The 27,396-nt window shown below is 42.2% G+C and overlaps 2 protein-coding genes across 6 annotated transcripts in view; one reads left to right on the top strand and one right to left on the bottom strand.

Annotated features, from left to right (window-relative positions):
• LOC145352522 (kelch domain-containing protein 1) overlaps positions 1 to 1,308 on the bottom strand; it is a 53,852-nt gene extending 52,544 nt beyond the window's left edge. For 4 of the 5 annotated variants that reach the window (XM_080202483.1, XM_080202484.1, XM_080202485.1 and 1 more), the window contains exon 1: positions 1,186 to 1,308. In XM_080202483.1, the coding sequence (XP_080058609.1) occupies positions 1,186 to 1,281 (96 nt within the window). In that variant the 5' untranslated portion in view covers positions 1,282 to 1,308. The remainder of the gene's footprint in view (positions 1 to 1,185) is intronic. The other variant, XM_080202487.1, reaches the window with a different exon arrangement.
• A 7,844-nt stretch (positions 1,309 to 9,152) lies between these two features.
• Positions 9,153 to 27,396, top strand: part of pole2 (polymerase (DNA directed), epsilon 2) — a 38,308-nt gene continuing 20,064 nt past the window's right edge. The window contains exons 1-7 of the mRNA XM_080201968.1: positions 9,153 to 9,283; positions 14,440 to 14,540; positions 15,535 to 15,610; positions 19,559 to 19,636; positions 20,635 to 20,728; positions 25,431 to 25,505; positions 26,243 to 26,326. Of these exons, the coding sequence (XP_080058094.1) occupies positions 9,219 to 9,283; positions 14,440 to 14,540; positions 15,535 to 15,610; positions 19,559 to 19,636; positions 20,635 to 20,728; positions 25,431 to 25,505; positions 26,243 to 26,326 (573 nt within the window). The 5' untranslated portion in view covers positions 9,153 to 9,218. The remainder of the gene's footprint in view (positions 9,284 to 14,439; positions 14,541 to 15,534; positions 15,611 to 19,558; positions 19,637 to 20,634; positions 20,729 to 25,430; positions 25,506 to 26,242; positions 26,327 to 27,396) is intronic.

Below are 27,396 nucleotides of genomic sequence, written 5' to 3'. Positions count from 1 at the left end.
AGTTGGTTTACATTAACATTGCAATGAAGTTACTTTGAAAATCCCCTAGTCGCCACACTCCTGCATCTGTTTGGGTACACAGTGAGAATTTAGTATGGCCAATCCACCTAACCAGCACGTCTTTGGGTCTATGGGAGGAAACCCACACAGACATGGGGAGACTGTGCTAACTCCACATAGACAGTCACCCAAGTTGGGAATTGAACCCAGATTTGTGGCACTTTGAGGCAGCAGTGTTAATCACTGTGCCACCAAATGGTGTAGTACAAGCAGTTATTTCTAATCTTTTATTTGTGGTCAAGTTAAAAAAGATGAATAATAAACACAATGCATGTGGCCTTGGAAAGATACATACCGTATTTTACAAATGTATCAAGGTCAACTATTGTAATATCGCACTGTTACCTCATGTTTCTCAAAGGAAGGATAAACATAAAAATCAAAAGGATACCAAAATAAGCAAAAACGTTCGGAGGAAAAAAACTCACTGAAAACAAATCAAAATAAATTAACAGCTGACACTTGCTTACTCTGAGACAGTAAAAAGTCTGACAACACCAGGTTTTAGTCCAACCTATTTATTTGATAATATTATCAAATAAATAGGTTGGACTAAAACCTGGTGTTGTCAGACTTTTTACTGTGTTTACGCCAGTCCAACGCCGGCATACCCACATCATGACTACTCTGAGACACACACAGCTGTGTTTTCCTTTCCCAGAGTTTCTTATCCTGACGTAATGATTTCCAATCCCGGCCCCCACTCCAACATGTTTTTTCTTTTATCGACGGTATATCTCTTTTTTCCCTCTTCCATATTATAGATCAGATTGCGGTCAACATAACGGGCGGAACGGTGGTGTATTGTTGTTGACCATGATGGCCCTCAAAGTACAAGACAGCAGTAGAAACGACCATGTTGCTGGTGCCAGAAACGACATTGAAACCTCTGAAACCAGTAGCAGGCACCAGATGATTTAATTTCTCAACTTCGCACAGTGTAAACACGCCCAAGAACCAAAACAAATCTAGTATTAGAATGGAAATGATTTTGCATCTTCTGAGCATTACACTGGTTTCTAATCCACAAAAGGCTAAACAGAAGGAAGATAAAAGTAACCAATCTGGAAGCGCCCGGGCGATAGCAGGAACCAGCCGGATTCTGCCCTGGGACCAGAAACTTACCACATAACCACCCCACACGTACAGATAGTTGCCATCCAGAACCGCACAGTGGCCGCTCCTCTCCTCTGCCACCCAGTTAATTGTCGAATCGGCCATTTCCGCCCCTCAGTCCCTCCGCTGTCCCATCCGGGCTATCGACAAGGGGGAGGAGGGACGGTCCGGGAAGTGAAACAAGCTCAAAATGCAACAGCAGTTACTGCTGACAGTCACAGGAGAAGGATGCAGTGTCTGCTCTTGCAGTCTAAACCATTTCGAGTTGGTAAATGAAAACACGAATGCATTTCCTATTTTTATCATTTATGTCATTTGGATCGAAAAGTGGCATATGGAGTTTAATCCTGATAAGTGCAAGGTGACTCATTTTGTTAGGACAAATTTGAATGTGGATTACAGGGTCAACGGCAAGGTTCTGAAGAATGTGGAGAAACAGGGCGATCTTGGGGTTCATATCCATAGATCTCTGAAGGTTGCCACTCAAGTGGATAGAGCCATGAAGAAGGCCTACAGTGTGTTAGCATTTATTACAGGGGTTTTGAGTTTAAGAGCCGTGAGGTTATGCTGCAACTGTACAGGACCTTGGTGAGAGTCCTGTGTGCAGTTTTGGTCACCTCACCTCACCTGCAGAGATTTACCAGGATGCTGCCTGGTTTGGAGGGTAGGTCTTATAAGGAAAGGTTGAGGGAGCTAGGGCTTTTCTCTTTAGATTGGAGGAGGATGAGAGGCGACTTAATAGAGGTTTATAAGATGATGAAGGGGATAGATAGAGTGGACGTTCAGAGACTATTTCCTTGGGTGGATGTAGATGTTACTAGAGGGTATAACTATAAGGTTCATGGTGGGAGATATAGGAGGGATATCCGAGGTAGGTTTTTTTACTCAGAGAGTGGTTGGGGTGTGGAATGGACTGCCTGCTGTGATAGTGGAGTTGGACACTTTAGGAACTTTCAAGCAGTTATTGGATAGGCTCACGGAGCACACCAGAATGACAAAGAGTGGGATAGCTTGATCTTAGTTTTGGACAAAGCTTGGCACAACATCAAGGGCTGAAGGGCCTGTACTGTGCTGTACGTTCTATGTTGTGCAGTACTTTTATAGAATATATATAGGATGTATCACAGCTTGGTATGGCTCCTGCTCTGACCAAGACTGCAAGAAACTACAAAGGAGTTGTGAAGGAGGCCCAGTTCACACAAACCAACCTCCCATCCATTGACTCTGTCTACACTTCCTGCTGGCTTGGAAAAGCAGCCAGCATATTCAAGTATCCCACGCACCCTAGACATACTCTCTTCCACCTTCTTGCATCAGGAAAAAGATACAAAAGTCTGAGAATACGTACCAACCAGTTCAAAAATAGCTTCTTCTCTACTGCCATCTGACTTTTGAATGGACTTACCATATATTAAGCTGATCATCTCTACACCTTATCTGTGACTGCAACACTCTATTCTGCACCCTCTTCTTTCCTTCTCCCTTATGTACTCTATGAATGGTATGTCAGTATAGCATATAAGAAACAATTCTTTTCACTGTATCCCAATGCATGTGACAATAAACCAAATCAAATCATATATTCATAGACAGCCTCTCAAAGTGGAGCATGAATTGCTTCCATTCCAGCTTGATGCGTCCTGAAATGGTTGATGTATCCAACGACTGACCTGCAGATGCTGCCACATGTGGTGCTTGGTCGGGTAGCTTGCTTGGAGCATGTGCACTCTTTCTGACTTCACTTCTGCATGTTCCCTACAAAACACTCATAATTTTCTCCATCTTCTATATTACATATCAGATTGTGGTCAACATAATGGGCAGCATGGTGGTGTACTGCTGTTGGCCATGATGACCCTCAAAATACAAGACAGCAATAGAAATGACCTGTTGCTGGTATCAGATACAACGTTGACATGTCATCTCTGAAATCAGTAGAAGGCACCTGATAATTTAATTTAATTTCTCAACACAGTGTAAACATGTACATGTACACGAACCAAAAACTTAGTATTGGAGTGGAGTTGATCTTGTATCTTCTAAGCATTACACTGGTTTCTAATCCACAAAAGGCCAAACAGATGGAAGCTGTGACCCAATCTGTAACTGTCCGGGCAATGGGCGTGATAGCAGGGTCCATCCGGGCTCTGCACTGGGACCAGAAACTTACCACATGACCAACCCACATACAGACAGTGACCATGAGAACCACACAGTGGCTGTTTCTCTCCTCTGCCACCTAGTTAATTAATCTCTCACAATTTTCAGTGCCTTTGAACCTCCTCCATTTTGTATGGTCATAGGTCAGAGTCTCCCATGAATCAGCAGGGATATTTGATCTTTTCAGGGATGCTATGGGGACATCCCTAAAGCATTTCCGCTGTCCTCCTGGGAATCTCCTGCTGCAACCAAGCTCCTAGTAGCGCAGCTGCTTTGGGAGTCTGATGTCAAGTATACGAAAATATGTCCTGGCCAGCAGAGCAATTTATGAGCGATTATCATCTCAACACAGGGCATGTTGGCTTGAGAGAGGATGGTACTGTTGGACCGCCTTTCTTGCCACAGCATTTAGAGGACTTGCAAAGGCATATAATGGTATCAATCCAGTGCTCTAAGGTATCTGCATAGATTGTCTGAGTCTCAAAAGGAACATGCAACATGGGATCACTGTTGCCCCGTAAACCATGGTCTTAGTGACCATGTTTCACATCCTGGTTCAGAAATACTCTTTTCCTCATTTGACCATAGGCTGAGCTGTCACATTGGAGGCAATGATGAACTTAATCGCCTAAGTCTGCCTTCATTGAGGAGGCTTCCTGGATATGGAAAATGATCCACATTTTCCAGGATCTCACCTTTGATTGTAGTCGATAGGGAGGTGTTGTGTAGTGAAAGCTGTTGGAAGAGAACCTTAGCCTTCCAGATGTTTAGTGAAAGGTCCATTTATATGCTTTGGAGAAAATGCCTACAATGACCTGGAGCTCAGTTTCTGAGTGAGTGCACACAAACATCATCTGCATTCAAGAGCTCAATGACTGAGGTTGTAGTGGTTTTGGTAAAAAGATTGAAGTGGGTGCAGGGTGGAGAGTTTCCCATTTGTTCTGTGAATTATCTCCACACTATATAAAGCATGAACCTGGTTTCACTTTTTCCTTTAGTACCTTTAGCCCTGTCTCTCCTTTCAGAACAATTTTTTCTCCTCAGCTTTCTGCCTGCTGGTAATCTGTTACCCTGTTACTAAATGTATACTGCCCAAAAGTGTAAGTAAACTAACTTCTTCTTTGATATTTAATATAAGATTTTTAATCCTAAATCTTAAATTTTCCATTATTTAAATGAAATGTGGACCTCCTCAAAATTATTTTGACTCAAAATCAAATAGCCAGATGATAATAAAAACATAAAATGGTGGACAAACCCAGCAGGTCTGGCAGCATCTGTGGTGAGAGAAATGGAGTTAACATTTTCAATCTGTATGACTTTTTTAGAGTCTATATTCTCTGCTGCTTCTATTCACTTCATTCCTTTCAAACTTATCTTCCACATCCTTACATCTCGCTTTGCTCTACCATTTCTGCTACGTCAGCATTTCACTAAGGTCTGACTAATTTCTCCCAAATTTTCTTTTCATCCACTCCCTATACTCCATTTTTTAAAATTCATTATTATGACTGGGGGAGTCAACATCATGGGAACCGATAACCTGGGCAGAGTCTGTGTCCATTAGTTTCCATTATTAAATAAGACACTTCTTAAAATTTACCTCTTTGACCAAGCCAGATATTAATACTGCAGGGATATCTGCATAGCTATCATTTTATCTATTTGTTATTGTCATCAGATTGGGTAAGACAACACTTAAACTGCAGTTGACTTGGGTAATGATAACATTTAAATCCAGAGTACTCAATCTCCAAGCTTTAATAACGTGTGCACAAGTGAGAGCAGAAAGCAGAGCAAAGCAATGCAGGGTGTTCTTTTGATTCATACAGAAAATGTATTAGTTATAGTTAATTACAGCAAATGAGAAATTAGCAACTTTCTAACCAATATTTCTCTTCGGTATTCACGCAGGGAGACATAAATGTAGCTGTGGAGAACACTGGGTTACAGGGTTGTAAACTGGATAGTATTGTAGTTGATAAGGAGGATGTGCTAGATATTGAGGGTTTGAAAATAGATAAGTCCCCTGGGCCGGACAGGATTTACCCTAGGATTCTCTGGGAGGCAAGAGAGGCGATTGCAGAGCCTCTGGCTCTGATCTTCAGGTCGTCGTTGGTCACATGTATAGTGCCAGAGGATTGGAGGATAGCGAATGTTGTCCCATTCTTTAAGAAGGGGAACAGAGACTTCCCCGGGAATTATAGACCAGTGAGTCTTACTTCTGTTGTGGGCAAAGTTTTAGAAAAAATTATTAGGGATAGGATTTATAGTTATTTAGAGAGTAATGTATTGACTGGAGATAGTCAGCACGGTTTTGTGAAGGGTAGGTCGTGCCTTACTAACCTTATTGAGTTTTTTGAGAAAGTGACCAAAGAGGTGGATGGGGGTAAGGCAGTTGACGTGGTATATATGGACTTTAGTAAGGCGTTTGATAAGGTTCACCATGGAAGGCTTCTGCAGAAAATGCAGATGTATGGGATTGGGGGTGATTTAGTTAATTGGATCAGGAATTGGCTAGCAGATAGGAGACAGAGGGTGGTGGTTGATGGAAAGTATTCGTCATGGAGTTCGGTTACAAGTGGTGTGCCTCAGGGATCTGTTTTGGGGCCACTGCTGTTTGTAATTTTTATAAATGATCTGGATGAGGGTATAGTTGGGTGGATCAGTAAATTTGCTGATGACACCAAAGTCGGAGGAGTGGTAGATAGTGAAGAGGGGTGTCATAGTTTACAGAGAGACTTGGACAAGTTTCAGAGCTGGGCCGAGAGGTGGCAGATGGAGTTTAATGCGGAAAAGTGTGAGGTAATTCACTTTGGCAGGAATAACAGATGTGTAGAGTATAGGGCTAACGGTAGGACTCTGAATAGTGTTGATGAACAGAGGGATCCAGGTGTATGTGTAGATAGATCCCTGAAAGTTGGGAATCAAGTAGATAAGGTTGTTAGGAAGGCATACAGTGTCTTGGCGTTTATTGGTAGGGGGATTGAATTTAGGAGCCGCAACGTCATGTTGCAACTGTACAAAACTCTGGTGCATCCGCACTTGGAGTATTGTGTGCAGTTCTGTCCCCACATTATAGGAAGGATGTGGAGGCATTGGAGAGGGTGCAGAGGAGGTTTACCAGGATGTTGCCTGGTATGGAGGGAAGGTCCTATGAGGAGAGAGTGAGGGATTTGGGGTTGTTTTCGTTAGAAAGAAGGCGGCTAAGAGGGGACCTTATTGAAACATATAAGATGATTAGAGGTTTAGATAGGGTGGACAGTGATAGCCTTTTTCCTCGGAAGGAGAAAGCTAGCACGAGGGGGCATAGCTTTAAATTAAGGGGTGGTAGATATAGGACGGATGTCAGAGGTAGGTTCTTTACCCAGAGGGTGGTCAGGGATTGGAATGCCCTGCCTGCTGCAGTTGTAGATGTGCCTAGTTTGGGGGCATTTAAGAGATCCGTGGATAGGTTTATGGATGGAAAGGGATTGGTTTAGGTTAGAGGGTCATTGCTTTTTTAACTGGTCGGCGCAACATCGTGGGCCGAAGGGCCTGTTCTGCGCTGTAATGTTCTATGTTCTAATCCTTCATTTGCATACATATCCACCAATTATAGCATAACCTTTTGCCCTTTCTTATCCAATAGCAAACTGTCTCCTGCAAATCCTTCATTAGCATATGTCCCCAAATCGTGCTAGTTGGTAATTTTCAAGGTAACTTATTCTTTGTTTTCATCCTGTGTCCTGGCCTGGATGCAGTGTTTATGGAACAAGGTTTTAGATTTAGTCACCTATCTTGAATGCATAAGCACTGGCTTAACTGAAGGCCTTGTTTGGCTAATAATCATTTTCCATTACTTGATAAGAGTTTTTTTTGACAATTATGGAATTTTAATTTTCACAATTGTTTGTAACTTAACTTCCACATTATCACGTTACAGAAATAGGTTGATATTTTTCCAACAATTTGTACAGTGACTACACTCCAAAAGTACTTTCATTGGTTGTAAAATGCTTTGGGATATCTTGAGTTCTGAAAGGCATAAAATCTAAGTCTTTTTTCCACTTATGTCATTATTTGAGAATGTACTTTAGTACATGCATTTATTTACATATTTTAGGCTGCATGTAGTGACACTGCAACTGCTGGACTGAATGGAAATGTTTAAGTAATTCTCCCATCAATCACACCTGCAAGTGACTAGGATTGATTTTTCATGTTATTATGTAATAATACATAATGTACTTAGCTGGAGAAATAATCGAGAGGCTCTGAATCAGTCATGCATTTTGTTTGCTGTAATTTGTAGAGACTCGACTTAAATAGACATTGATGAGTAAATTGTTGTATTCTGTAAGTTCCACCCCACTTCAAACTCATTGGCTAACACAATAATACCAATAATCAATTTGTTTACGCTGTTCTTTTTCACTATGCCATCCATTGTCATTAAGAAAATTTAATCTTTGACCATGACCATCTTCCCAGCTGCCTCTATTTATCCATTTTATCCTAAGCAGCTCCTTGCTTTATTGATATCACTATCTCATAATTCCGACATCTTTTCCAGTCTGTATCCTCTGTGGTTCCTATTCCATTAATTTCAAACTTACCCCCACAGCCATACATCTTGCTTTGTTCTATCTTTCTACTACCTCAGCATTTTACCAAGGTCTGATTATTTTTCTCAAATTCCATCTCCTTTTCATCTGCTCCCAATATGCCATATTTCCATTATTAAGAAAGACAATTCTTAAAATCTACTTCTTTGACTAAGCTTTTGGTAATCTTTATGTGGCTTGGTATCATATATCTATTTATAAGGCTTCTGTGAAATACCTCGGAAATTTCATTACCTTAAATGTGCTATATAAATAAAAGTTATTGTTGTTAGATTTCCTTTACATCTTCTTCACTCTGCCTCTACTGCAGTCCTTCCATTCTCTCCTGTGCTCATACTTAATAATTTCCTCCAGTGCAGGAGCCATACCAAGCTGTGCTACATCCAGAAAGAATGCTTTCTATGGTGCATCTGTGAAGGTTGTGAGAGTCGTAGCTGACATGCCAAATTTCCTTAGTCTTCTGAGAGAGTAGAGGCCTTGGTGGGCTTTTTAAACTAGTGTCAGCATAGAAATACCAGGTCAGGTTGTTGGTGATCTGGATGCCTAAAACCTTGAAAATCCCTTAGACACCATACTCTGGTGCCTGTTCAGCTACACTGAGGGAGAATTTAGCATGGCCAATGCACCTAACCAGCATGCCTTTTGGATTGTGGGAGAAAACCGGAGCACCTGAAGGAAACCCATGCAGACATGGGGAGAAGGTGCAAAAACTCCATATTGTCAGTGACCCAATCTGGGAATCAAACCCTGATCCCTGGCGCTGTGAAGCAGCAGTGCTAACTAACCACTGTGCGGCCCATAAGTTTTGGCTGGGAGTTTCAACCTGAAGCTTCTGGCTGAGATGATAGGGTGCTAGCTAAGCACTGCTCTACAAAAGCTCAGTAAGAAGTCTCATAACACTAGGTTAAAGTCCAACGGATTTATTTGGTAACAAAATCCATTAACATAGAGTTGTGAGACTTCTTACTGTGTTTGCCCCAGTTCAAAGCCGGCATCTCCACATCATGACTACAAAAACTGCCAGACCCCCTTTTAAATGCTATCACATGCCACAACCACAGAGGGAGTTTCGTTATCTTGTATTGGATAAATAATCTTGATCTTGCTCCGTAAGGAGGGTGACAGTGGCTTTTTAGGACGTGTTAATGCTGCTGGTGGAGATAAACACAGAGACTGTCCCAACTCTTCAATGAATGAGCAGCTTGGCGCCCTTCCGAGAAGCCGGCTGCGTTCCACTTTGTGACGAACACGGCGATTTGGCGCCAAAGCTGCAGGATGGCGAGTAAAGTCAAGAGCAAAGTTTCAGCTGCTTTTAAAATGCACGGATTAATCCTGAGATCGTGAGTAGAGAATAATGTATTACAAAACCAACTGCTTCACAGATTTGAGAATCTGAGAAATGTCAGAAAGCACATCGTCAATGTTAGCAGGTTTATGTTAAAATGGTTCCGTTCTATTATAACGCGTCCCCGTGCAGTTCAGTATTAAAATTATACTTCATTTGTGCGTATATGAAATGCAATTAACATTTTCCTTTGTTAATAAAGTACAGTAATTAAGGGTTTAAAATTCATGTATTTTGAAATAAATATAAGCGAACCTACAAGTCACGGTACATTGCTTTATATCGGCCTATTTTTGCAGTAACTTCATTTCCACAGCTTTTCCGGTTATTACTGATCAGAGCTAAGTGTTGATATGAGCTATGTTTACTGTGGTGGAGTACTTTGACGAGGCAATTGCAGAGTTTGGGGGGGGAGGAGGAGGAGGCAGCTGGTAACGGCGGCGGGGGCTGCTGTGAGGAATATTCCACATACTGCTTTTCAGAGCTGTAGAGCTAAAAGGGTAATGAACATAGGGAGGGGAGAAGCCATAAAGGAATAATTTTTAAATGGGAGGCATTAGATTATGATGGTCTAAGCACAGGTATGATGGCAGAGTGGGATTTTATTAGTGTCACAAGTAGGCTTGCGTTAACACTACAATGAAGTTACTGTGAAAATCTCCTTGCTACCTGTTCGGGTACACTGAGGGAGAATTTAGTATGGCCAATGTACTCACCTAACCAGCACATCTTTTGGACTGTGGGAGAAAACTGGAGCACCACACAAATATGGGGAGAATGTGCAGACAGTGATCTAAGCCAGGAATTGAATCCAATAGCACTGTGAGACCGCAGTGCTAGCCACTGTGCCGCTCCATGCTGCAGTGTAGAATATGGGCAAGCAGAGTTTTGGATGAGCTGAAGTTTATAGGGGATAAAAAGGTCAGCATTTGAAATAGTTCCATTTGAATGTTTACAGCCTACCTCTGGAGATAGGGCCTAAATTTGGAAAGTAGTAGCCTCAGTGCATTCCTGCCTCTGAGCGCTTCTGCTAGAGGCTGGACTGCTGTAGCACTGGTTACTTGCCCAGCAGCTGATGGCCAGTTAGCTCAATGAAGGGTTCATGGGATCAGGGTGAGGAAGGCGCTGGGATCTTCCAGGTGTAAGGTCAGACCCCACTGTCTTTTGATGCTGGCAACAGTTTAAAGGCAGCTCTTGGGGGTGGGCCAGGAGTCATTTCAGTGCTGTAGACCAGGTGGTCACGTTGATGTTGGCATGATGCAGGTACAAGAGTTCACGTGTACGGAACGCAGGAGTTCTCCCAGAGTGCAGGCGGAGATACAGCATGCAAGAGCTGCTCAGTTACTGTTAATAAACATCTACAATTGGTCGCCAATTATTGGAACTAGATTACCCCAACATGGACTGCAAGCCATCGTTTGGAAGGGCTCACCCCTTCCACACTGGCCTCATAGCCGTGGCTTTGTGGGATTTTTAATTTGTGCCAATGTTGCAAAGAGTGTCACCATTTTGAAGTACCCTTATGGTTGCCTGCCTACCTCAGTATCCAACTCTCTTGCAGTGACTGCGGGTCATCTCACTACCCAGGTTAGTTTGGACCCCTAAACTGGACTGGGATCCTGGAGGCAACTTCTTGATTGGCCACCTCTGGGAAGATTGCAATTACAGTAAAAAGTCTGACAACACCAGGTTTTAGTCCAACCTATTTATTTGATAATATACTCACTAGCTTTTGGGGTTACCCCCTACGTCAGGTGAATGGAGAGTTCTGGCCTCAGACAGAGCATATAAAGCACAGACAGTTTAGAGATTACTGATTGATTTTAATCAGTAATCTCTAAACTGTCTGTGCTTTATATGCTCTGTCTGAGGCCAGAACTCTCCATTCACCTGACGAAGGGGGTAACCCCGAAAGCTAGTGAGTATATTATCAAATAAATAGGTTGGACTAAAACCTGGTGTTGTCAGACTTTTTACTGTGTTTACGCCAGTCCAACGCCGGCATACCCACATCAAGATTGCAATTGACAGGTTGCCTCTGGCTTCCCAACCTGGAATTGAGGGTGATTTTGGGGTCGCAACACAACCAGCAAAATTCAGCAGCAGACAGGTTGAGGCAGGGATGGTGATGGGTGCTGTTGCAGAGTTTTAATGGCCTGGAACAGGAAGGTTGCAAATGCACATCATGCAGGCATGGAAACACCAGGTGCAGTGCTGAAAGAACTTCAGCCTTTGCTCTTATACAACAAGCATGAGGTTCTTGCTGCCTATGTGGATGAGGACAAAGTCTGCAGGGTGGCTGAGCAAACTGACCTGTGGTGTGGTGGATCATTTAGGTGAGAGTAGTGGAAATAAATACTGTAAATTGCAGTGTATCGGCACCAAAAATCATGTTTTTGTCTATACTCAGCTTATAAATTGACCCCCTTCGTTCTACTAATACGTTCCTCAAACTGCCTAAATTATACCATGTTTCAGAAGCATCATTTCCCAATTCCCATCCATTTGAGGCACATCACAAAATGTAGATTAAAATAACAGACACAATGCTGATTTTACACCACCACACAATAATAATAAAAAAAGTTAATGGCCTTGCCTATAATTTTCCCATTTTCCAGCATTTGGTCTGTAGCCTTGTATTCAATGGCATTTCACATGCTCATCTAAATGCTTCTTAAATATTGTGAGGATTCCCACTCTACCACCCTTTCAGGCAGTCAGTTCCAGATTCCCAGCTCCTAGGTGAAAAAGATTTTCCTCAAATCCCCTTGGCGCAGGGCAGCATGGTGGCACAAATGGTTAGCACTGCTGTCTCACAGCGCCAGGTACTTGGGAGTTTGCACATTCTCCCTGTGTCTGCATGGGCTTCCTCTGGGTGCTCCGGTTTTCTCCCACAGACCAAAGATGTGCAGGTTAGGTTGATTGGCCATGCTAAATTGCCCCTTAGTGTCAAGGGGATTTGGTGGGTAAATGCATGGGGTTATAGGGATAGGACCTGGGACTGTTGTCTGTGTAGGGTCAATGGACCAAATGGCCTCCTTCTGCACTGTAGATTCTATGATTCTAAATCTTCTGCTCTTTACCTTAAATATATGTCCCCAGTTATTGACCTATCCCTGCTGGGTCCCATTCTCAGCTTGGGTCACTGTCTAAGATCAGTGTTTGGGCCTCAGCTTCTATTCCAGTGACTTTGATGAGGGAACTAATGCAACCTATCTAAATTTGCATAGTGGCAGAAAGTAGCTATGGAAATTAGAAGACCAGGGATAGATGCTTAGGGAATTCCAAAAGAACGACTTGGGAATGGAAAGAGAAGTCAGTGCCAGAGATGGCCTGGCTGCAATCGAAAATAAACAAATGGTTAGAGGGATACCTTTGAAAAGAATTTGTCTCTAACAAAGAGTTGGATGTAGAAATCTACCGTGGACATAGATACCAAGTGCATTGTGATGGAAGGATTGTTTATTCTGTTGGGAAACTTTCAAAGAAAAATGTTAGATATAAATATGATTCAGATATTAAACTGTGCATCCCTATAAGTGCTTGCACAGGAGAAGAGTTTATAGGATGGTAAGCTATTGTCATGAATATGTATTTTCATGATTTATATGTTTTGGGAATATAACTTTAAGTTTGTGGATTGAAATTTTTAAATGTAAGGTAAATGTCTACAAGATTATGACAGGCATGGACAGAATGGATAGTCAGAAGCTTTTTCCCAGGTTGGAAGAGTCAATTACTAGGGGGCACAGGTATAAGGTGTGAGAGGCAAGGTTTAAAGGAGAGGTACGAGGCAGATGTTTTCCACAAAGGGTGGTGGGTGCCTGGAACTCGTTGCTGGGGGAGGTAATGGAAGTGGATACGGTAGTGAGTTTTGAGGGGCGTCTTGACGAATACATGAATAGGTTGGGCATAGAGGGATATGGTCCTCAGAAGGGTAGGGGGTTTTAGGTAAGTTGGGCAGCATGATTGGTGCAGGCATGGAGGGCTGAAGGGCCTGTTCCTGTGCTGTAATTTTCTTTGTTCCTTGTTCTTTTGTAAGCGCAAAACATCTGGTGAGAAGCTGGCAAACAGACCCAAAGTAATTTTAATTCAAAGGGTGGCCTATGTTTATTGAATAAGATCAGTGTTCAAGTGGGAAAACCCTGAGCAATGGATGACCCACCTCTTGCGTCTTTTGATGGAGTCAGGATGTCTGTTCTCAGTAAGGAGTTTAAATTTTTCATGTTTGCCGGAACAAAAGAATAGTTTGGAAATTGGAAATTATTAATTTAAATCTTTACCTAGAACATCCCAGGTGTGTTCTGTTGCAATGGGGCTAGATTGCAGGAATTTTTTTACCGTTGGGTTTTATCTGTGATTTCTCACAGAAAACAGTCAGTTGAAATCTGGGTCTGGCGCAGCTTAGAGATGAGCAGAAAGAGAATCTGTCAGGAGCTGTGGAGTGGTAGCAGATGGTTCAGAATGTAAGGCTGTCTTCTGATTTGGAGTCACTATGCCAGGAAGTAGGTTTATGCTTGAGCTAGGTGTCCACAATCAAGAGGTGTTGAAGGAGAGTTGGATGGGCGCCCCTAGTTGGTTGCTGGAAGAAGGATCTCAAGAAATCTGATACCTTGAAGAATAGAGGGAGCACTAAGGAGAATCCAAATAAATATATTTTTAAAAATTCCTGGTCTCTACTAAGATCATAACACTATGTTTCAGAAAACTAAACAATGTTTTTAAAGTGCCATAGTGATGCAGTGTGATGAACCATAATGTATGTTTCAACAGAGTAAGATAATTTCCCCAGTTTTCCTGATCATGTGCCTGAGTGGAATCTCCTGGTTGATGCATTTGCCACCTCGGCATGCAGAAAGAAGGAGATTTTGAGGGAGAATTCTTATTTGGACCCCTATTGTGCATTGCCTTGGTATATTTTAGAAGGTATTTGTTGGAGGGTCTGGAGGTCACCTATGTTCAGTTGCGACAGTTTGTTAACTTACAATAACCTTTTAAAGAAAATTAATGGAATATGGTCTGGATCAATTCCTAATTTTTACTTTCTAAACAAACTACAATCTTATCTTTCCTATTACAATAAACCATGGTGTTTAGTTTTTAACAAAAGATTCATAATTCTCTATTGTTTTATTTCTCTGTGATCAGTAATGCTGCCAAATTTCTTGTGGATGTTCTTGAGACAGTCAATGAGTTGGAGCTTGAAGATGCAATTGAACGCATCATTGATGCAATTGAAAAACAACCATGTAAGTAATAATTGAAAATTGTGAACAAATAAGGACCTGAGATCTGTTTTTGATCAAATTTAAGTAGAATGTGCAATGTTGTTCAGTCCTTAGCATTATATTTTGTAATGGGAAAAATATTCTATTGCCTACAATGATAATGGTTGGTTTCTGGGGCATTGCCAGAATGAGTCTTAGTGATCTTGGCCCAGTCAGAGTTGCTTTTGGCTTTATGCATCTATACTGGAATTTTAGTTGTGAAAATGGGCTATGCAAATAGTTGAACTTCAACAGTATGCTTATGGATTGCGAAGCTGAAGCTATTGCCAACTTGAACATAAGCTTTCTGGTCTTGGGAAGTGGGATGTGTACAGAGAAGTAATGTCTGTTCCATATTGAGTATCAGAAATCCCACAACTGCGACTTGTATTTAAATTACATCTTCAATGTTATGAAATGTTGCAAGGCACTTCACAGGAATGTTATTAATAAAAATTGATTCAAAGCCACATCATGCGATATTAGGATAGATGACCAAATGCTTGTTCAAAAACGTAGGTTCTTAAAAGTGGGGAGAGAGAAGGAGGTCTTCACGGAACAATCACAGAATTGCCACTAGTGATGGGCAGTTTAAATCAGGGATGAGGATGCAGCCAGAATAGGACGGGTGCAAAGATCTCAAAGGATTGTAGGGCTAGAGGAGATTATAGAAGGATTTGTAGAATCTGGGGAACATTTTAAAACATGAGGCATGACTAGACCAGGAGACATGTAGGTCAGTGAGCACAGGAGTGATAGGTGAATGGGACTTGTGGCGAGTTAGGATATGGCAACAAAGTTTTGAAGTTGTAGATTTTGCAGCATCTTGAGTTGGTGTCCTTTACTCGTATGATAGAAATTCGTGTGTGTTGGATACCTGTGTGTTCTCATTTTTAAATACACAGATTCAGTCATTGCAAACTATAGCTAAATGAAGCAAAGACAACAGTCTGATTTGTGTGTTTCTACTTTTCAGTGAACTCCAACATGATAGAGCAATCAATGGTGGAGGCAGCAGTCCAGGAGTGCAGTCAGACATGTGATGAAACAATGTAGGTCAATTAACAGATTTATGTTTTACATTGACCAGAAATTAGGGATGGCAGTCTCAGCAATGTTTTGACTTTCATATACACTGATATATAATTTGGATTTCCAAATTTCTACTTCTGTAAAACAAAAGTTCAGTCTTTGTAGTTAGGGAACATCCATTCACTAAGATAATTGTATTTTAAGATTTCCAATACTTTCAATCTAGTTAAGTGTTAAGAGGGATAATTCCACCCTGACATGCATGTAGGCATATATGAAATGAGACTCCTCTATCATCCTACCTCGGTTCCAACATTCTTTGCCCTGGCTTGTCAGCTTCTGTGCTTTTCCTAGTTTGCTTCCTGGCGCAGCCTTTCATTCCCAGTTTCTTTCTCACTGAAGTGTATTGTATTGGTGCCTCCTGGACACATTGTAAGTGAAGACTGGCTCTAAATCAATATTGAACAGGTGCATCCAATGCACAGCAAATATACCCTGCCAACACAAAGACACCTTTTGTCATAAACAAATTGAAATTAGATTCTGCTAGTTGTTCATGGCTAAGCTGCGTTCTTCTAAGCCACTTATGTAGGAAAAGCGGGCATGAGAATTGGAATAGTCGAGCTATGCTCTGCTGTTCTGTACAACCGTGACTGATTCTTGGCTTCAATTCCACTTTCCCAATCACTCCCCATATACCTTGATTCTCTGAGAAAGCAAAAAATATCTCAGCCTTAAATATAGGCAGTGATGGAACATCCACAACCTTCTAGGGTAGAGAATTCCAAAGATTCACAAACCTTTGAGGTAAGTAATTTCTCCTCATCTCTGTCCTAAAGAGATCATACAAGCAAAAAACAATTCACCTTTAAGCAGTTCTCTGAAGTCTCTTAGCAATCAATAGGTGCTGCAAAACTGTGACGTAGAACATCATCAGGTTAGGAAATATTAAGGAGTTAAAGTGGGCTAAGGGGAGAAGGGAAGTTGAGACTAACTGAGTCGTTTTTGCAGAGAGGAAGCATAGACCCAATGGGCTGAATGGCCTCCTTTGCTATAATCATTCTATGATTCTGTTCTGATTAATGGTTTGGACTGATCTACAGTCATAGTGATCTACTGCACATTCTCCCAAAGCAGGGGCAAAAGACACCTTGGCTGTTCTTCAAAAAGAGCAGAGGTCCATTTTAGTTTAGGTTTGTTAAAACAGTTCTCCTTCAGGGTAAGGTACTCCTGGGCTCGACAAAATCCCTCTGTTTTGTTCTTATATGTGAGATACCAGATTATTCTGTGAAATGGTTTTGTGACAAAAGGCAGAAATGGTTAAAGATAGGAAGGGGTCCAACCTACACCTACCCATCACTTGATACATTATAGGGGGTGTCACTCCCGTGGCAAACAAATGTCTGCCAAATCCCCTTGACCTGGAGTAAGCAGTTGGTGAAGAGAGGACTTGGGGCAGGGTATTGTGCTTTAACATATGGCAAGGTGCCTTTCACTACACTGAAGATATAGCTAATCTGGATACTCCAAAATTTTGGACAATGATTACATGGAATTGCATTGATTTTATAGCAAAACATGCTTTTGGCCCATCTGGTCCATGCCAGTCTTTCTACTTCCTCACTCTCTTTACCAATTCGCCCTATCAACTTTTCTGCTAGGATCTTCATGATTATTTTGAAAGGATCTACTGTTGAATGGAGTATAGGGACAGAAAGCAGAGAATAGTACCATATTGTTTTACAGCTGGAGGGAAGTGTGCATTGGTGTTTCTCATGGACACCGTTATTTGGTGTATATTGACCTGGTCTTGAATATACGTTGCATAATTTCAAAATTTGTAAATAGCACAGAAATTTACATATGTTTTAATTAATGAGGAGGATACTAAACATCAGCAGGTCATAGATTGGTATAGCGGACATATACATGGCAGATGAAGCTTAATGCAAAGAAGTGTAAAATGATATACTTTGGTGGGAAAAATCAGAAGCGATGTGAACTTGATGGTACGATTTTAAAAGGAGTGCAGGAACAAAGAGACCTGGAAGTATATGTATACAATTCCTGAAGTTGTTAGGACAAGTTGAGAAGGTTAATTAATGTGACATACTTTATTAGTAGAAGTATAGAATAAAGTTTTTTTAAAGTTTATTAATTTTTGTCACAAGTAGGCTTACATTAAGACTACAATTAAGCTACTGTGAAAATTCCCTAGTTGCCACACTCTGGCACCTGTTGGGTTACACTGAGGAATAACGTAGCATGTTCAATGCACCTAACCAGCACATCTTTCGGACTTTGGGAGGAAACCGGAGCGCCCAGAGAAAACCCTCGCAGACATGGGGAGAACATGCAGATTCTGCGCAGACAGTGATCTAAGCCAGGAATCGAACCCGGGACCCTGGCGCTGTGAGGCAGCAGTGCTAACCATTGTGCCGCCCAGTATTAAAACAGAGAAGTTAGACTAAGGCCAGAATGTTATAGCCATTCACCCAGCAGAATTTTCCCACCCCACTGTAGTGAATGGAAATTTCACTCGGCATCAAATACTCTGATCTTGCTGCAGTGGGAGCATGGCGTGAACGGTCAGTAAGATGCGCCCCATATCATTATAAAACACTGATTCAGCTTCAGCTGGGATACTATGTTCAGTTCTTGACAGCACACATTAGGAAGGATGAAAAGTGCTTGGAGAGAATGAAAAGAATATTACTGAAATGGTACCGGGGATGAGAGACTGGAGAGGCTGGGGAAGTTATTGTCAGAGCACAGCAGGTTAAGGGAAGATCCGATAGAGGTGTTCACATCGGGAAGGGTCTCGATAAAGAAGGAGAAACTGTCCAGTGAAGTAAGGTCAATAATCAAAGGACAGATTTAAAAAGTGATTGGGAAAAGAATCAGAGATGATATGAGAATTTTTTTAAAAAACATAGTAAGTTGTAGTGAATTGAAATGCAGTGCCTGTAGGGCTGTTGGAAGCAAATTTTATAGTGGCTGACAAAAATAAATTAGGTAAGTGCTTGAGAGGGAAAATAAAGGTTTAGGATTTTGGAAAGAGCAGGCAAGTAGGATTAATTGGATTGGTTTACCAAAGAGCTGGCAGAGCCATTTGATGGACCAAATGGCTCCTTCATTCTATAAACTGAGCCAGGCATGGTTCAGCATTCCAAGGCACTTTTGACTTAGTCAATCTTATTCATTAATAAATTTGGAAGAGTAGACTTGTCACCAAGGGCTGGAATTGTTCTCTTTAAGCTCTGGGTGATCAAACAAGTCAATATCCAAATGGATAGAATGGTCCTGACTTGATGAACAACTGGAAGCCTGCTGATGCTCTGTGTTAGCAGGCTGCGTGTTTTTGCTTGGTTAAACATTAGCAGTTGTGCACACCCCAGAACAGCTACTAAACTTAGTTAAGTGGAGTGTGTGACTTCTGGGAAGTATCTGCACTCCATCTTGAGTTACAGAACCTCTAGCCAAATGAATTTCTCAAGTTGCCTGGCTCGGATATTATTAAACATTGTGATTTTTTATGCAGATCAAACGCCTGACTGATAAAAGAGTGAATTAAAGGTGCTGTCTGTTCTACCGGTGACTTCTACCTGCTTCCTGGCCTCCCATCCCACTCTATTCTAGTATGGACCTCAAACTGTTACTTCCTGTGATACACATTTTGTAGCTACTCCCATAGGAAACATGCAAATGCCAGAATAGGAGGATAAGAGTGTCAGATGAACAGGAATATGGTGAAATATTGTGAGAGAAGCATATGGAAAGGCAAAGTGGGAGAATCATTGAATTACAAATGAGTAGCAGAGAAACAGACTGCAGTATAGCAGTTGTACTTCAGCAATGCTATAGGAGATCACCACTAATATGTGTTATTTTCATCTGTTGTACCAGCAAAATGTGCAAGTATAGTTTTCATTGAATTCGTTTTAACAAATCTGGGCTTATATTTACAGAGAACACGTTTTCAATGTAATTGGTGCATTTGAAGTCCCTCGTTACATCTACAATTCAGAAAGGAAGAAATTTTTTCCGTGAGTTTTACTAATTGTCATTATTTAGAAGGCCAAACCATTCATAATTTTGCATGAATAATGCTGTTTGAATCCTGTTCTTGGAAATATTGTTCTTTGAAGATTCAGGTTTTTTATGACATGGATTCTTTTGGTCTTTGCTTTTACATGATTCCTGTGGAGCTGAACTGGTACATTTGATAAACTACTGGAACATCCATCTGTAGTTCATTTTTCACATGTTACATTTTTCTTTCACATATTGAGCCATTACTTCTTGATAATGTCCTTTGCTGCTTCTGTATACTGTTAAGCCCCCAGCTGGCCCCGTTTGAAGTTACATAGTAAAGGGTGTGGAATGCCCTTGAGCTACAGTATCATCCTAGTATGAAGCCCATCTAACTTTGTATACATTTTAAACTGGAATAAATTCAGTCTTTTGTTCACTGTGAAACTTAAGCAGTTTGATCACTCATGGAACTTTATGCCCGAACACATCACTTCCATAAGGTCTACATTCTGCCTTCTTGATTTGAGATCTAGATAACTAACTCAGTAAGTAAACAATGAAATCTTCTCAAATACATCTTTCATCATGGCATCAGGTTAACAGACATCCATAGAATATCAAAACTAAACAGGCTAGCCCTCCTAGACACTGGAAGAAAACAATTGTCACCCACTGGCTGGCATCTTACCACCGTTCACGCTGGTGGAATTTTCCCATCCTGCTGCAGTGAATGGAGATTTGGTTGGCCGCCAAATTCTCCGACTTTTCTGCAGCGGGAGTGTTCCGTGAGCGGCAGGTAGGATTGCACCTTTTAAAACAATTAAGCAAAACAAGCAGGTGAACAAGGATGTAATTTAGCATGCTAATATACTTAATTTTGTCACTGTTCCTATGTGTTGACCTGGTTGTGTTATTTTCTTTGTGAACTTGGAAAAGTAAATGCAAAATAAATTAATTTTTTTTAAGAAAAAGCAAGGATTTTGGCTAAAATCTTGTTTCTGTACTGCAGCCTGGCAATGACAGATCGTAGTGCATCTTGTCTGTTTGGAACTGCCAGAAACAAAGCTGAACTTTTTTGTGAGCGCTACACGATAATGCAACAGGTAAGGGAGAGAAGGAACTAGTGGTGTGCCTCAAGGATCAGTGTTGAGTCCACAATTGTTTACGATTTACATCGATGATTTGGAGTTGAAGACCAGGTGTAGTGTGTCAAAATTTGCAGATGATACTAAGATTGGTGGAAGAGCAAAGTGCGCAGAGGACGCTGAAAGTCTGCAAAGGGATATTAAGTGAGTGGGCGAGGGTCTGGTGGATGGAGTACAATGTTGGTAAATGCGAGGTCATCCACTTGATAGGAATAACAGCAAAATGGACTATTATTTAAAAGGTAAAAAATTGCAGCATGCTGCTATGCAGAGGGACCTGGGTGTCCTTGTGCAGGAATCTCAAGGAGTTGGTTTGCAGGTGCACCCAGTAATTAAGAAGGCAAATAGAATTTTATCCTTCATTGCTACACAGCTGGAGTTTAAAAACAGCGAGATTATGTTGCAGCTGGTGCTGGTGAGGCCACACTTGGAGTACTGTGGACAGTTTTGTTCTCCTTACTTGAGAAAGGATATACTAGCATTGGAAGGGGTGCAGAGAAGATTGACTAGGTTGATTCCGGAGTTGAAAGGGTTGGCTTATGAGGAGACACTGAGTAGACTGGGGCTATACTCATTGGAATTCAGAAGAATGAGGGGAGATCTTATAGAAACATATAAGATTATGAAGGGAATAGATAAGATAGAAGCAGGGAAGTTGTTTCCATTGGCGGGTGAAACTAGAACTAGGGGGCATAGCATCAAAATAAGGGAAAGCAGATTTAGGACTGAGTTGAGGAGGAACTTCTTCACACAAAGGATTGTGCATCTTTAAGGCAAGGATAAATAAAGTTTTGAACAGTAAAAGAATTAAGGTTTATGTTGAGCGGGCGGGTAAGTGGAGCTGAATCCACAAAAAGATTAATTTCAGACCACATGTAGCACAAACCACTTAAACAGGACATTGCTCACCCAAGGGAGCCCAGACCGCAAGAAGCCGGACAAGCTGGAAGTCTCCATATAAGACCACTTGCTCAGACTCCATAGCCAACAGGCTACTGCACACCCAGGGGAATCAAGTCTCAAAAAGGAAAGCAGTCCAGAAGCTCCAAAGGGGACGTCTCAGGGGAGGGCAACCTACTCCCTCATTCAACATACCTTCCACCTGACCCGGATAAACACAGCCATGACTGCCTTAACCTACTCAACAACACACCAGAGTAAGGGCCAACAAGCCAAAAATACATCATTCTTCCACATTGAACAAAGCAAACTACCCCTGTCTCTATGCAGCCCAGAGGTGCCATTTAAACCCCACCATCAAGGAGTTTCAACCACTTCCATGAAATGGTCGAAACCCTAACAACCAGATAATATGCCCACCGTACATTCCATTAGCCAAGTAATCACTGTCCCTACCTGCGCAGCCAAGTCAAGATAGAAGACCAACTTATCAAGGCTAGATATTCAAGGATTAGCCAGTCGTGCCTGGGCATGCACCAATAAGTACATAATTCCCAAACTCCAACAACACCGGAGTGGCCCTGCAGCTTGCCGTAATCGCTGGCCTCCCTCTAGCCCTGACTCATCCTACCTGCAGAGTGGCCCCTGCCCCCTAGATCCTGCCCACAATAGGCCCTGCCCCAATGCCAGGGGGCATAGGCTGGCACTGCCAGAGTGCCCATGTCCAGGGGGCATCACATCCCATCGCCCGATCCCCTAAACCACCACCACACCCCGGGCAACGGATGAATTGCTCCCCCTTCACTCCAGTGGGGTCTCCCGCTAGTTCCCTGAATGTGGGGGGCTACTCTATACGCCACCCGAGTGAAGTACTCCTAGTGGGGTGGGAGATGCTATCGGGCCCGGAGAATGTAGTCCCAGGCCCCGATAATGACATTTACAATAGATTAAAAATAAACTTAGATCGCTTACCTTGTCTTCCCACCAGTTTCCAGTGCCTGCTTCCCAGCTCTGGGAGACATGTATGTGTCGGGAATGCATGCGCAAATCCCACGAAATGGCCAACACGCGCATCTGCCAACCTGACACGCCAAAAAATGTGTACGTTGGGATGAGAGAATCAGGCTCCAGGGATGCCAATGACCAAAAAAAAGCCACCCAAGGTAGAATTTTCCAGTTCTGTCCACCAGGATAATGCAAAGGCCTGTTGACCTTGAGTGGGATTTTCTGGTCTTGGGTCAAGCGTGTCTGGAAAATCCCAGTCCCAGTCTTTTCCTGGATACATGATCTGACTGTGTCTGTATCTTCATAGGCAACAAGCAAGGATTCCTTAATTCCAAAATAATTAAACTGCAAAGGAAAAACCTGAACCCAATAGTTCCATCAGAGATTCTATAACCCAAAACAACTGAAATACAAAAAATACATTAGTCCATAAGTTCTAGGGGGGGCAGATTCCTCGCTGCTATGAGGACTCTTAGGGTCTTACCAGCTATCTCACAATAAAGCATTTGGCCAACATCCTGCAATGGCTGTACTCATCTTAACCATTATGTAATAAAGGACATTACTCCAAAGGTGTGCAGATTAGTTGATTAGCCATGGTAAATTGCCCCTTAGTGTCAGGGAAATGAGCAGGGAAAATACATAGGGTTACAGGGATAGGGCCTGGGTGGGATTGTTGTCAGTGCAGGCTCAATGGATCAAATGACCTCCTTCTGCACTGTAGAGTTTCTATGATTTGCGGTTGAAAAAGTCCACCATTACATATTCCAGGATTGTAAAACAAGAAGGTGGATAAAATAGCACTGCCCTAGTAAATAGGTGTCCCTGGGTTACCAGGATCGCGAGCAAATATTTGCCACCATGCTCACTCACAGGATTGCACTTATCAATGTGATAAATCATGTAACAGAATTAATTAAGAGATGAAATTACCGGGATTAACATGGATTATTCTAAACAGGATAATTGGCAAAATTTGCCTCAGAGCTCAGTTACAGGATTGCCCCCATCTACATGAAAAAAGCACAGTACAGGATTAACACAAGGACCTAATTAGTGGGGGGCTCAGTCCAGGATTAATGAATCCTGATTTTGGCAGTGTTACAGGATAACAAATGACAAAGCCTCTGTGTTTATGTGTCATAGCTTTGTCAGGATAAAAGACAATATCACAAAACCAGGAGTTTAATCACAGGGGAACAAAATTCAGAATTAATGATGAACGGCAGAATAGTATAACCATACACAGAGCTTGAAAAGTCTAAAGCCATGACAGGATAGTTGAGTAACATACAGGATCCATCCAGAGCTTCAGCGAAGTCTTTGCACCTTTGCCATGTTGTCATCCTGAAGCCCTGGTCAGGAGAAATTAAGGCCCCAGTGGGTGGAGACCCTCTGTCACGTTTGGCTGCCCACAGCCCTGACAAACACTGAGGACAGGACAACGTATGACCAGTGGTTGGAGTCTTTGACTGAGCCCTGGCCTCAAAGACCAGAGAAATGTGCTCAATCGAACTTGAAACATCCAGCCTTCAAATCGATATTGTGGAAAGCATGGCTGTCAGTTCCCAAATTTGGTTGGGAATTCATTCCTAGCTCTCCTTGGGAGACCAGGCACATGGATATTCCTTTCTGGCCCCATCTTCCTAAATCAACCAGGATATTCGACATACATGCAGCAGGATTTTCAAGGATTGAAGGTGAACCCTCACTGAGGATTCCGCCCTCTCGACCAACAGGATTTTCCTCTCCATGTCATCTATTCTCTTTAGGATATTCTGCAGTTCATCAGGACCAGCACCAATAGTTTGCCAGGAAGCCAAAACCATCATTCACAACTTCATTCACTGTGGCAGCCATCATCTTGATGACCATGGTACCACCAAGTTTTAGGCCTGCTCAACCAGCGAAACCACCACTACGAACTAGGCCCCACCCCAGCTATCTCCAACCGCCTCCATCAAACAAGAATTTTCTTGACTTGACTTGGCTGCCTGCCATCAAGCCAGGAATATCACACAAATTATACTAATCAGGGTCAAATAATCATGGGTTGTGCATCAGACATGCAGGCATAGTGGTTAGCACTGCTGCCTCACAGTGCTAGGGACCTGGGTTTAATTCCAGCCTCGGATCACTGTGTGGAGTTTGCACATTCTCCCCATGTCTGTGTGGGTATCTTCCAGATACTCCAGTTTCCTCCCACAGTCCAGAGGTGTGCAGGTTAGGTGTGTTGGCCATACTAAATTGCCCCATAGTGTCAGGAAGACTAGCTAGGGTAAATACATAGGGTTATGAGGATAGTGGTTAGGATTGTGGTTGGCGCAGACTTGATGGGCCAAAGGGCTTCCTTCTGCACTGTAGGATTCTGTGAAAAAAATTTAAAGAATAATTAAAAAGCTGTTGTCAACGGGGTTTCCCATTGAATGCACCCTTCAATGCCAGGAAAGTGGTGGCTGAGATGGGCCATCAGTGAGACTGGAAGATCCTGTTGGGGTGAACAACTGGAAAATTGCAGCCAATAGGCTTGGAAGTTCAAGAAGGAAAGGTTTGACTTTATATGTAGAATCATATAGCACAGTAGTCCATCATGCCTCTGCCAGTTCTTGGGGTGAGATTTGAAAAGGTTATTGATTTCCATTTAATGTAAATGATTTTAGGTGCTGCCCCTATAAAGAATTTTGGAAAAATTGTGTAACTATAGAATTGATAAACGACTTGTTGCATCTCACACCCTTAATACTTTATTTTATAGCGGACGCATAGACATGAATTATTTACACCTACTGCGACAGGAGCACACCCTGATGAGAACAGGGATAAATTTCAAGTAAGATGTCAAGTGTTTGTCAATAATTGAGTCTCTGTCTCTCTCTCTTTCTTCATGCTCATCACTCTAATTTTTCTCCATCTTTTTTCCTCTCTTTTATCTTTTACACATTTTGGGGAGAGTTTAAGAACCAACCACACCTATCATAAACAGGGTGAGGTGCAACCTGAAAATCATACTGGAGCATTTAATCCCTTGGTCACACTAATGCTCCAATTGCCCCCATATTGGGTAGGATCCTGAGATGGGAGCCAGAGCATTTACCTTTTTCAGGTGGGGGTCACTTACAGGCAATTCGGTGTCCTATGCCATACAGTAGCCACTCAATGAAGGGTGGTCATGGTAATTTTTAACTGGTATTTATTTCACATAATTACCACAAATCTTGCAAAAGGCAGATTGGCAAAATAACAGCTGATTTTATGTCAGTCCTTTCCATGATCTACAAAGGAAACCAATACAGCAATTTGAAGATGGTGACATTATTCTGCAATTTCTTTTGCACCTAAATAGCAAAATGTTTCCCTCTTGGGATAGTGGTTGATAATGGTTTCCATTAAAGGGAAATGAACTAGGAAAGCAGGTGCTACTCTGTGGTAAATCAAATGCAATACTTGAACTGTTTTAAATCCCTGCTGGGAGGTGGATGACAAGTCATTCCACGGCATAAAGCAGGAAGAAAATACTTTTTTTCTACAAGGAATGCCAATTTTTCAGACTTGCTGCTTCATTTTCAGCTAAACACCGTGGAAATGCTCCTTGGCAGCACCACAAAGATTGGAGAAGTTATTGTTCTGGGGATGATAACACAACTCAAAGAGGTAAGCTGTACTTTGTGATTAAGAGTTTATATTAACAGGAATTTGATCCAAGTTATAATGAAATACAGCATTCTTCTCTGCTGGGCTCCTGAGAGCAATAAAATGAACAGTAAGGCAAATGTCAAGTGATAAGATCATTACATATTCAAGAAGTACTTTTAGTAGAGAAATCTGATATATTGCCTTTATTTTGCCCACGTTTTAGATTTTGAACTGACGCACTGGAGCTCCGTTACTCTGAGTAAAACTATGGTGAAGGTGCTTAAAATACTTGCTGCATCTTATGGCTGTACGAAGTAGTGAGACCCCAGATTTGATATGTGGTCTGTTTTTAGTTAGCTGTCAGAACTTGGTGGCAAAAACAGTGCCATTAGCCCCAGAATCCCTAAAAGGTTAACTGGGTTGCAGCAGATTGTCGGCTGTCTGGTAACCTCTTCTGGAATTGTGCGTGCTTTGTGAGAAGTGAATTAGGCTCATTTGTCATGACTTGTAAACATTCACTGTGCGGGTAGTCACACGAAGAGTGATCACGTGGATAAGATGCACATGTTGCTGCCTGTAATATTTACCCCACCATGAGACAGGGGAGGCAAGCAGTGGAAGTAGGGAGAGTGCGCAAAATGCTTTTTTTGGCCCAATTTGAGCAATGTTAATAGTTATCACTGATAGCATTCTATCTTTGTTTTTAAAAAAAACTTAGGGCACGATCTTACGAGAAAAGTTTTAAGTGCCGAATGAGCGAGAAAATGGGAGTTTCAGACCTGTGTTCTAGTGAAGTTTGAAAATGCAATCTTGTAACATTCTCTCACTTATCTGGACAAAGTGCAATTCTCACCAGTTTGAGGGGGGGGGGGCGGAAAGAGGGGTTGGGGGAGAGGATGGGATGCAGGGTTGGGGATGGGAGTGGGGGTATAGGTGGTGAAGCCTAAGCTCAGTGGTGAAGTTGGCTGCAGACAGCTTGAGGGGCCGTTTTACAGGCACATGATCTCCTGGGAGACCTCTTGCGCTCCCCCCCTCCCCTACATCAGCAGGGGCAGTGCACCCCCCTCCCCCCATGGCAACACAGGTCG

The sequence above is a fragment of the Carcharhinus amblyrhynchos genome, chromosome 14 (genome assembly GCF_965287045.1).
Source record: "Carcharhinus amblyrhynchos chromosome 14, sCarAmb.v2.hapA, whole genome shotgun sequence".
Taxonomy (NCBI): domain Eukaryota; kingdom Metazoa; phylum Chordata; class Chondrichthyes; order Carcharhiniformes; family Carcharhinidae; genus Carcharhinus; species Carcharhinus amblyrhynchos.
Note: the sequence above shows the minus strand (reverse complement) of the source record. Positions and strands in the feature narration are given on the sequence as shown.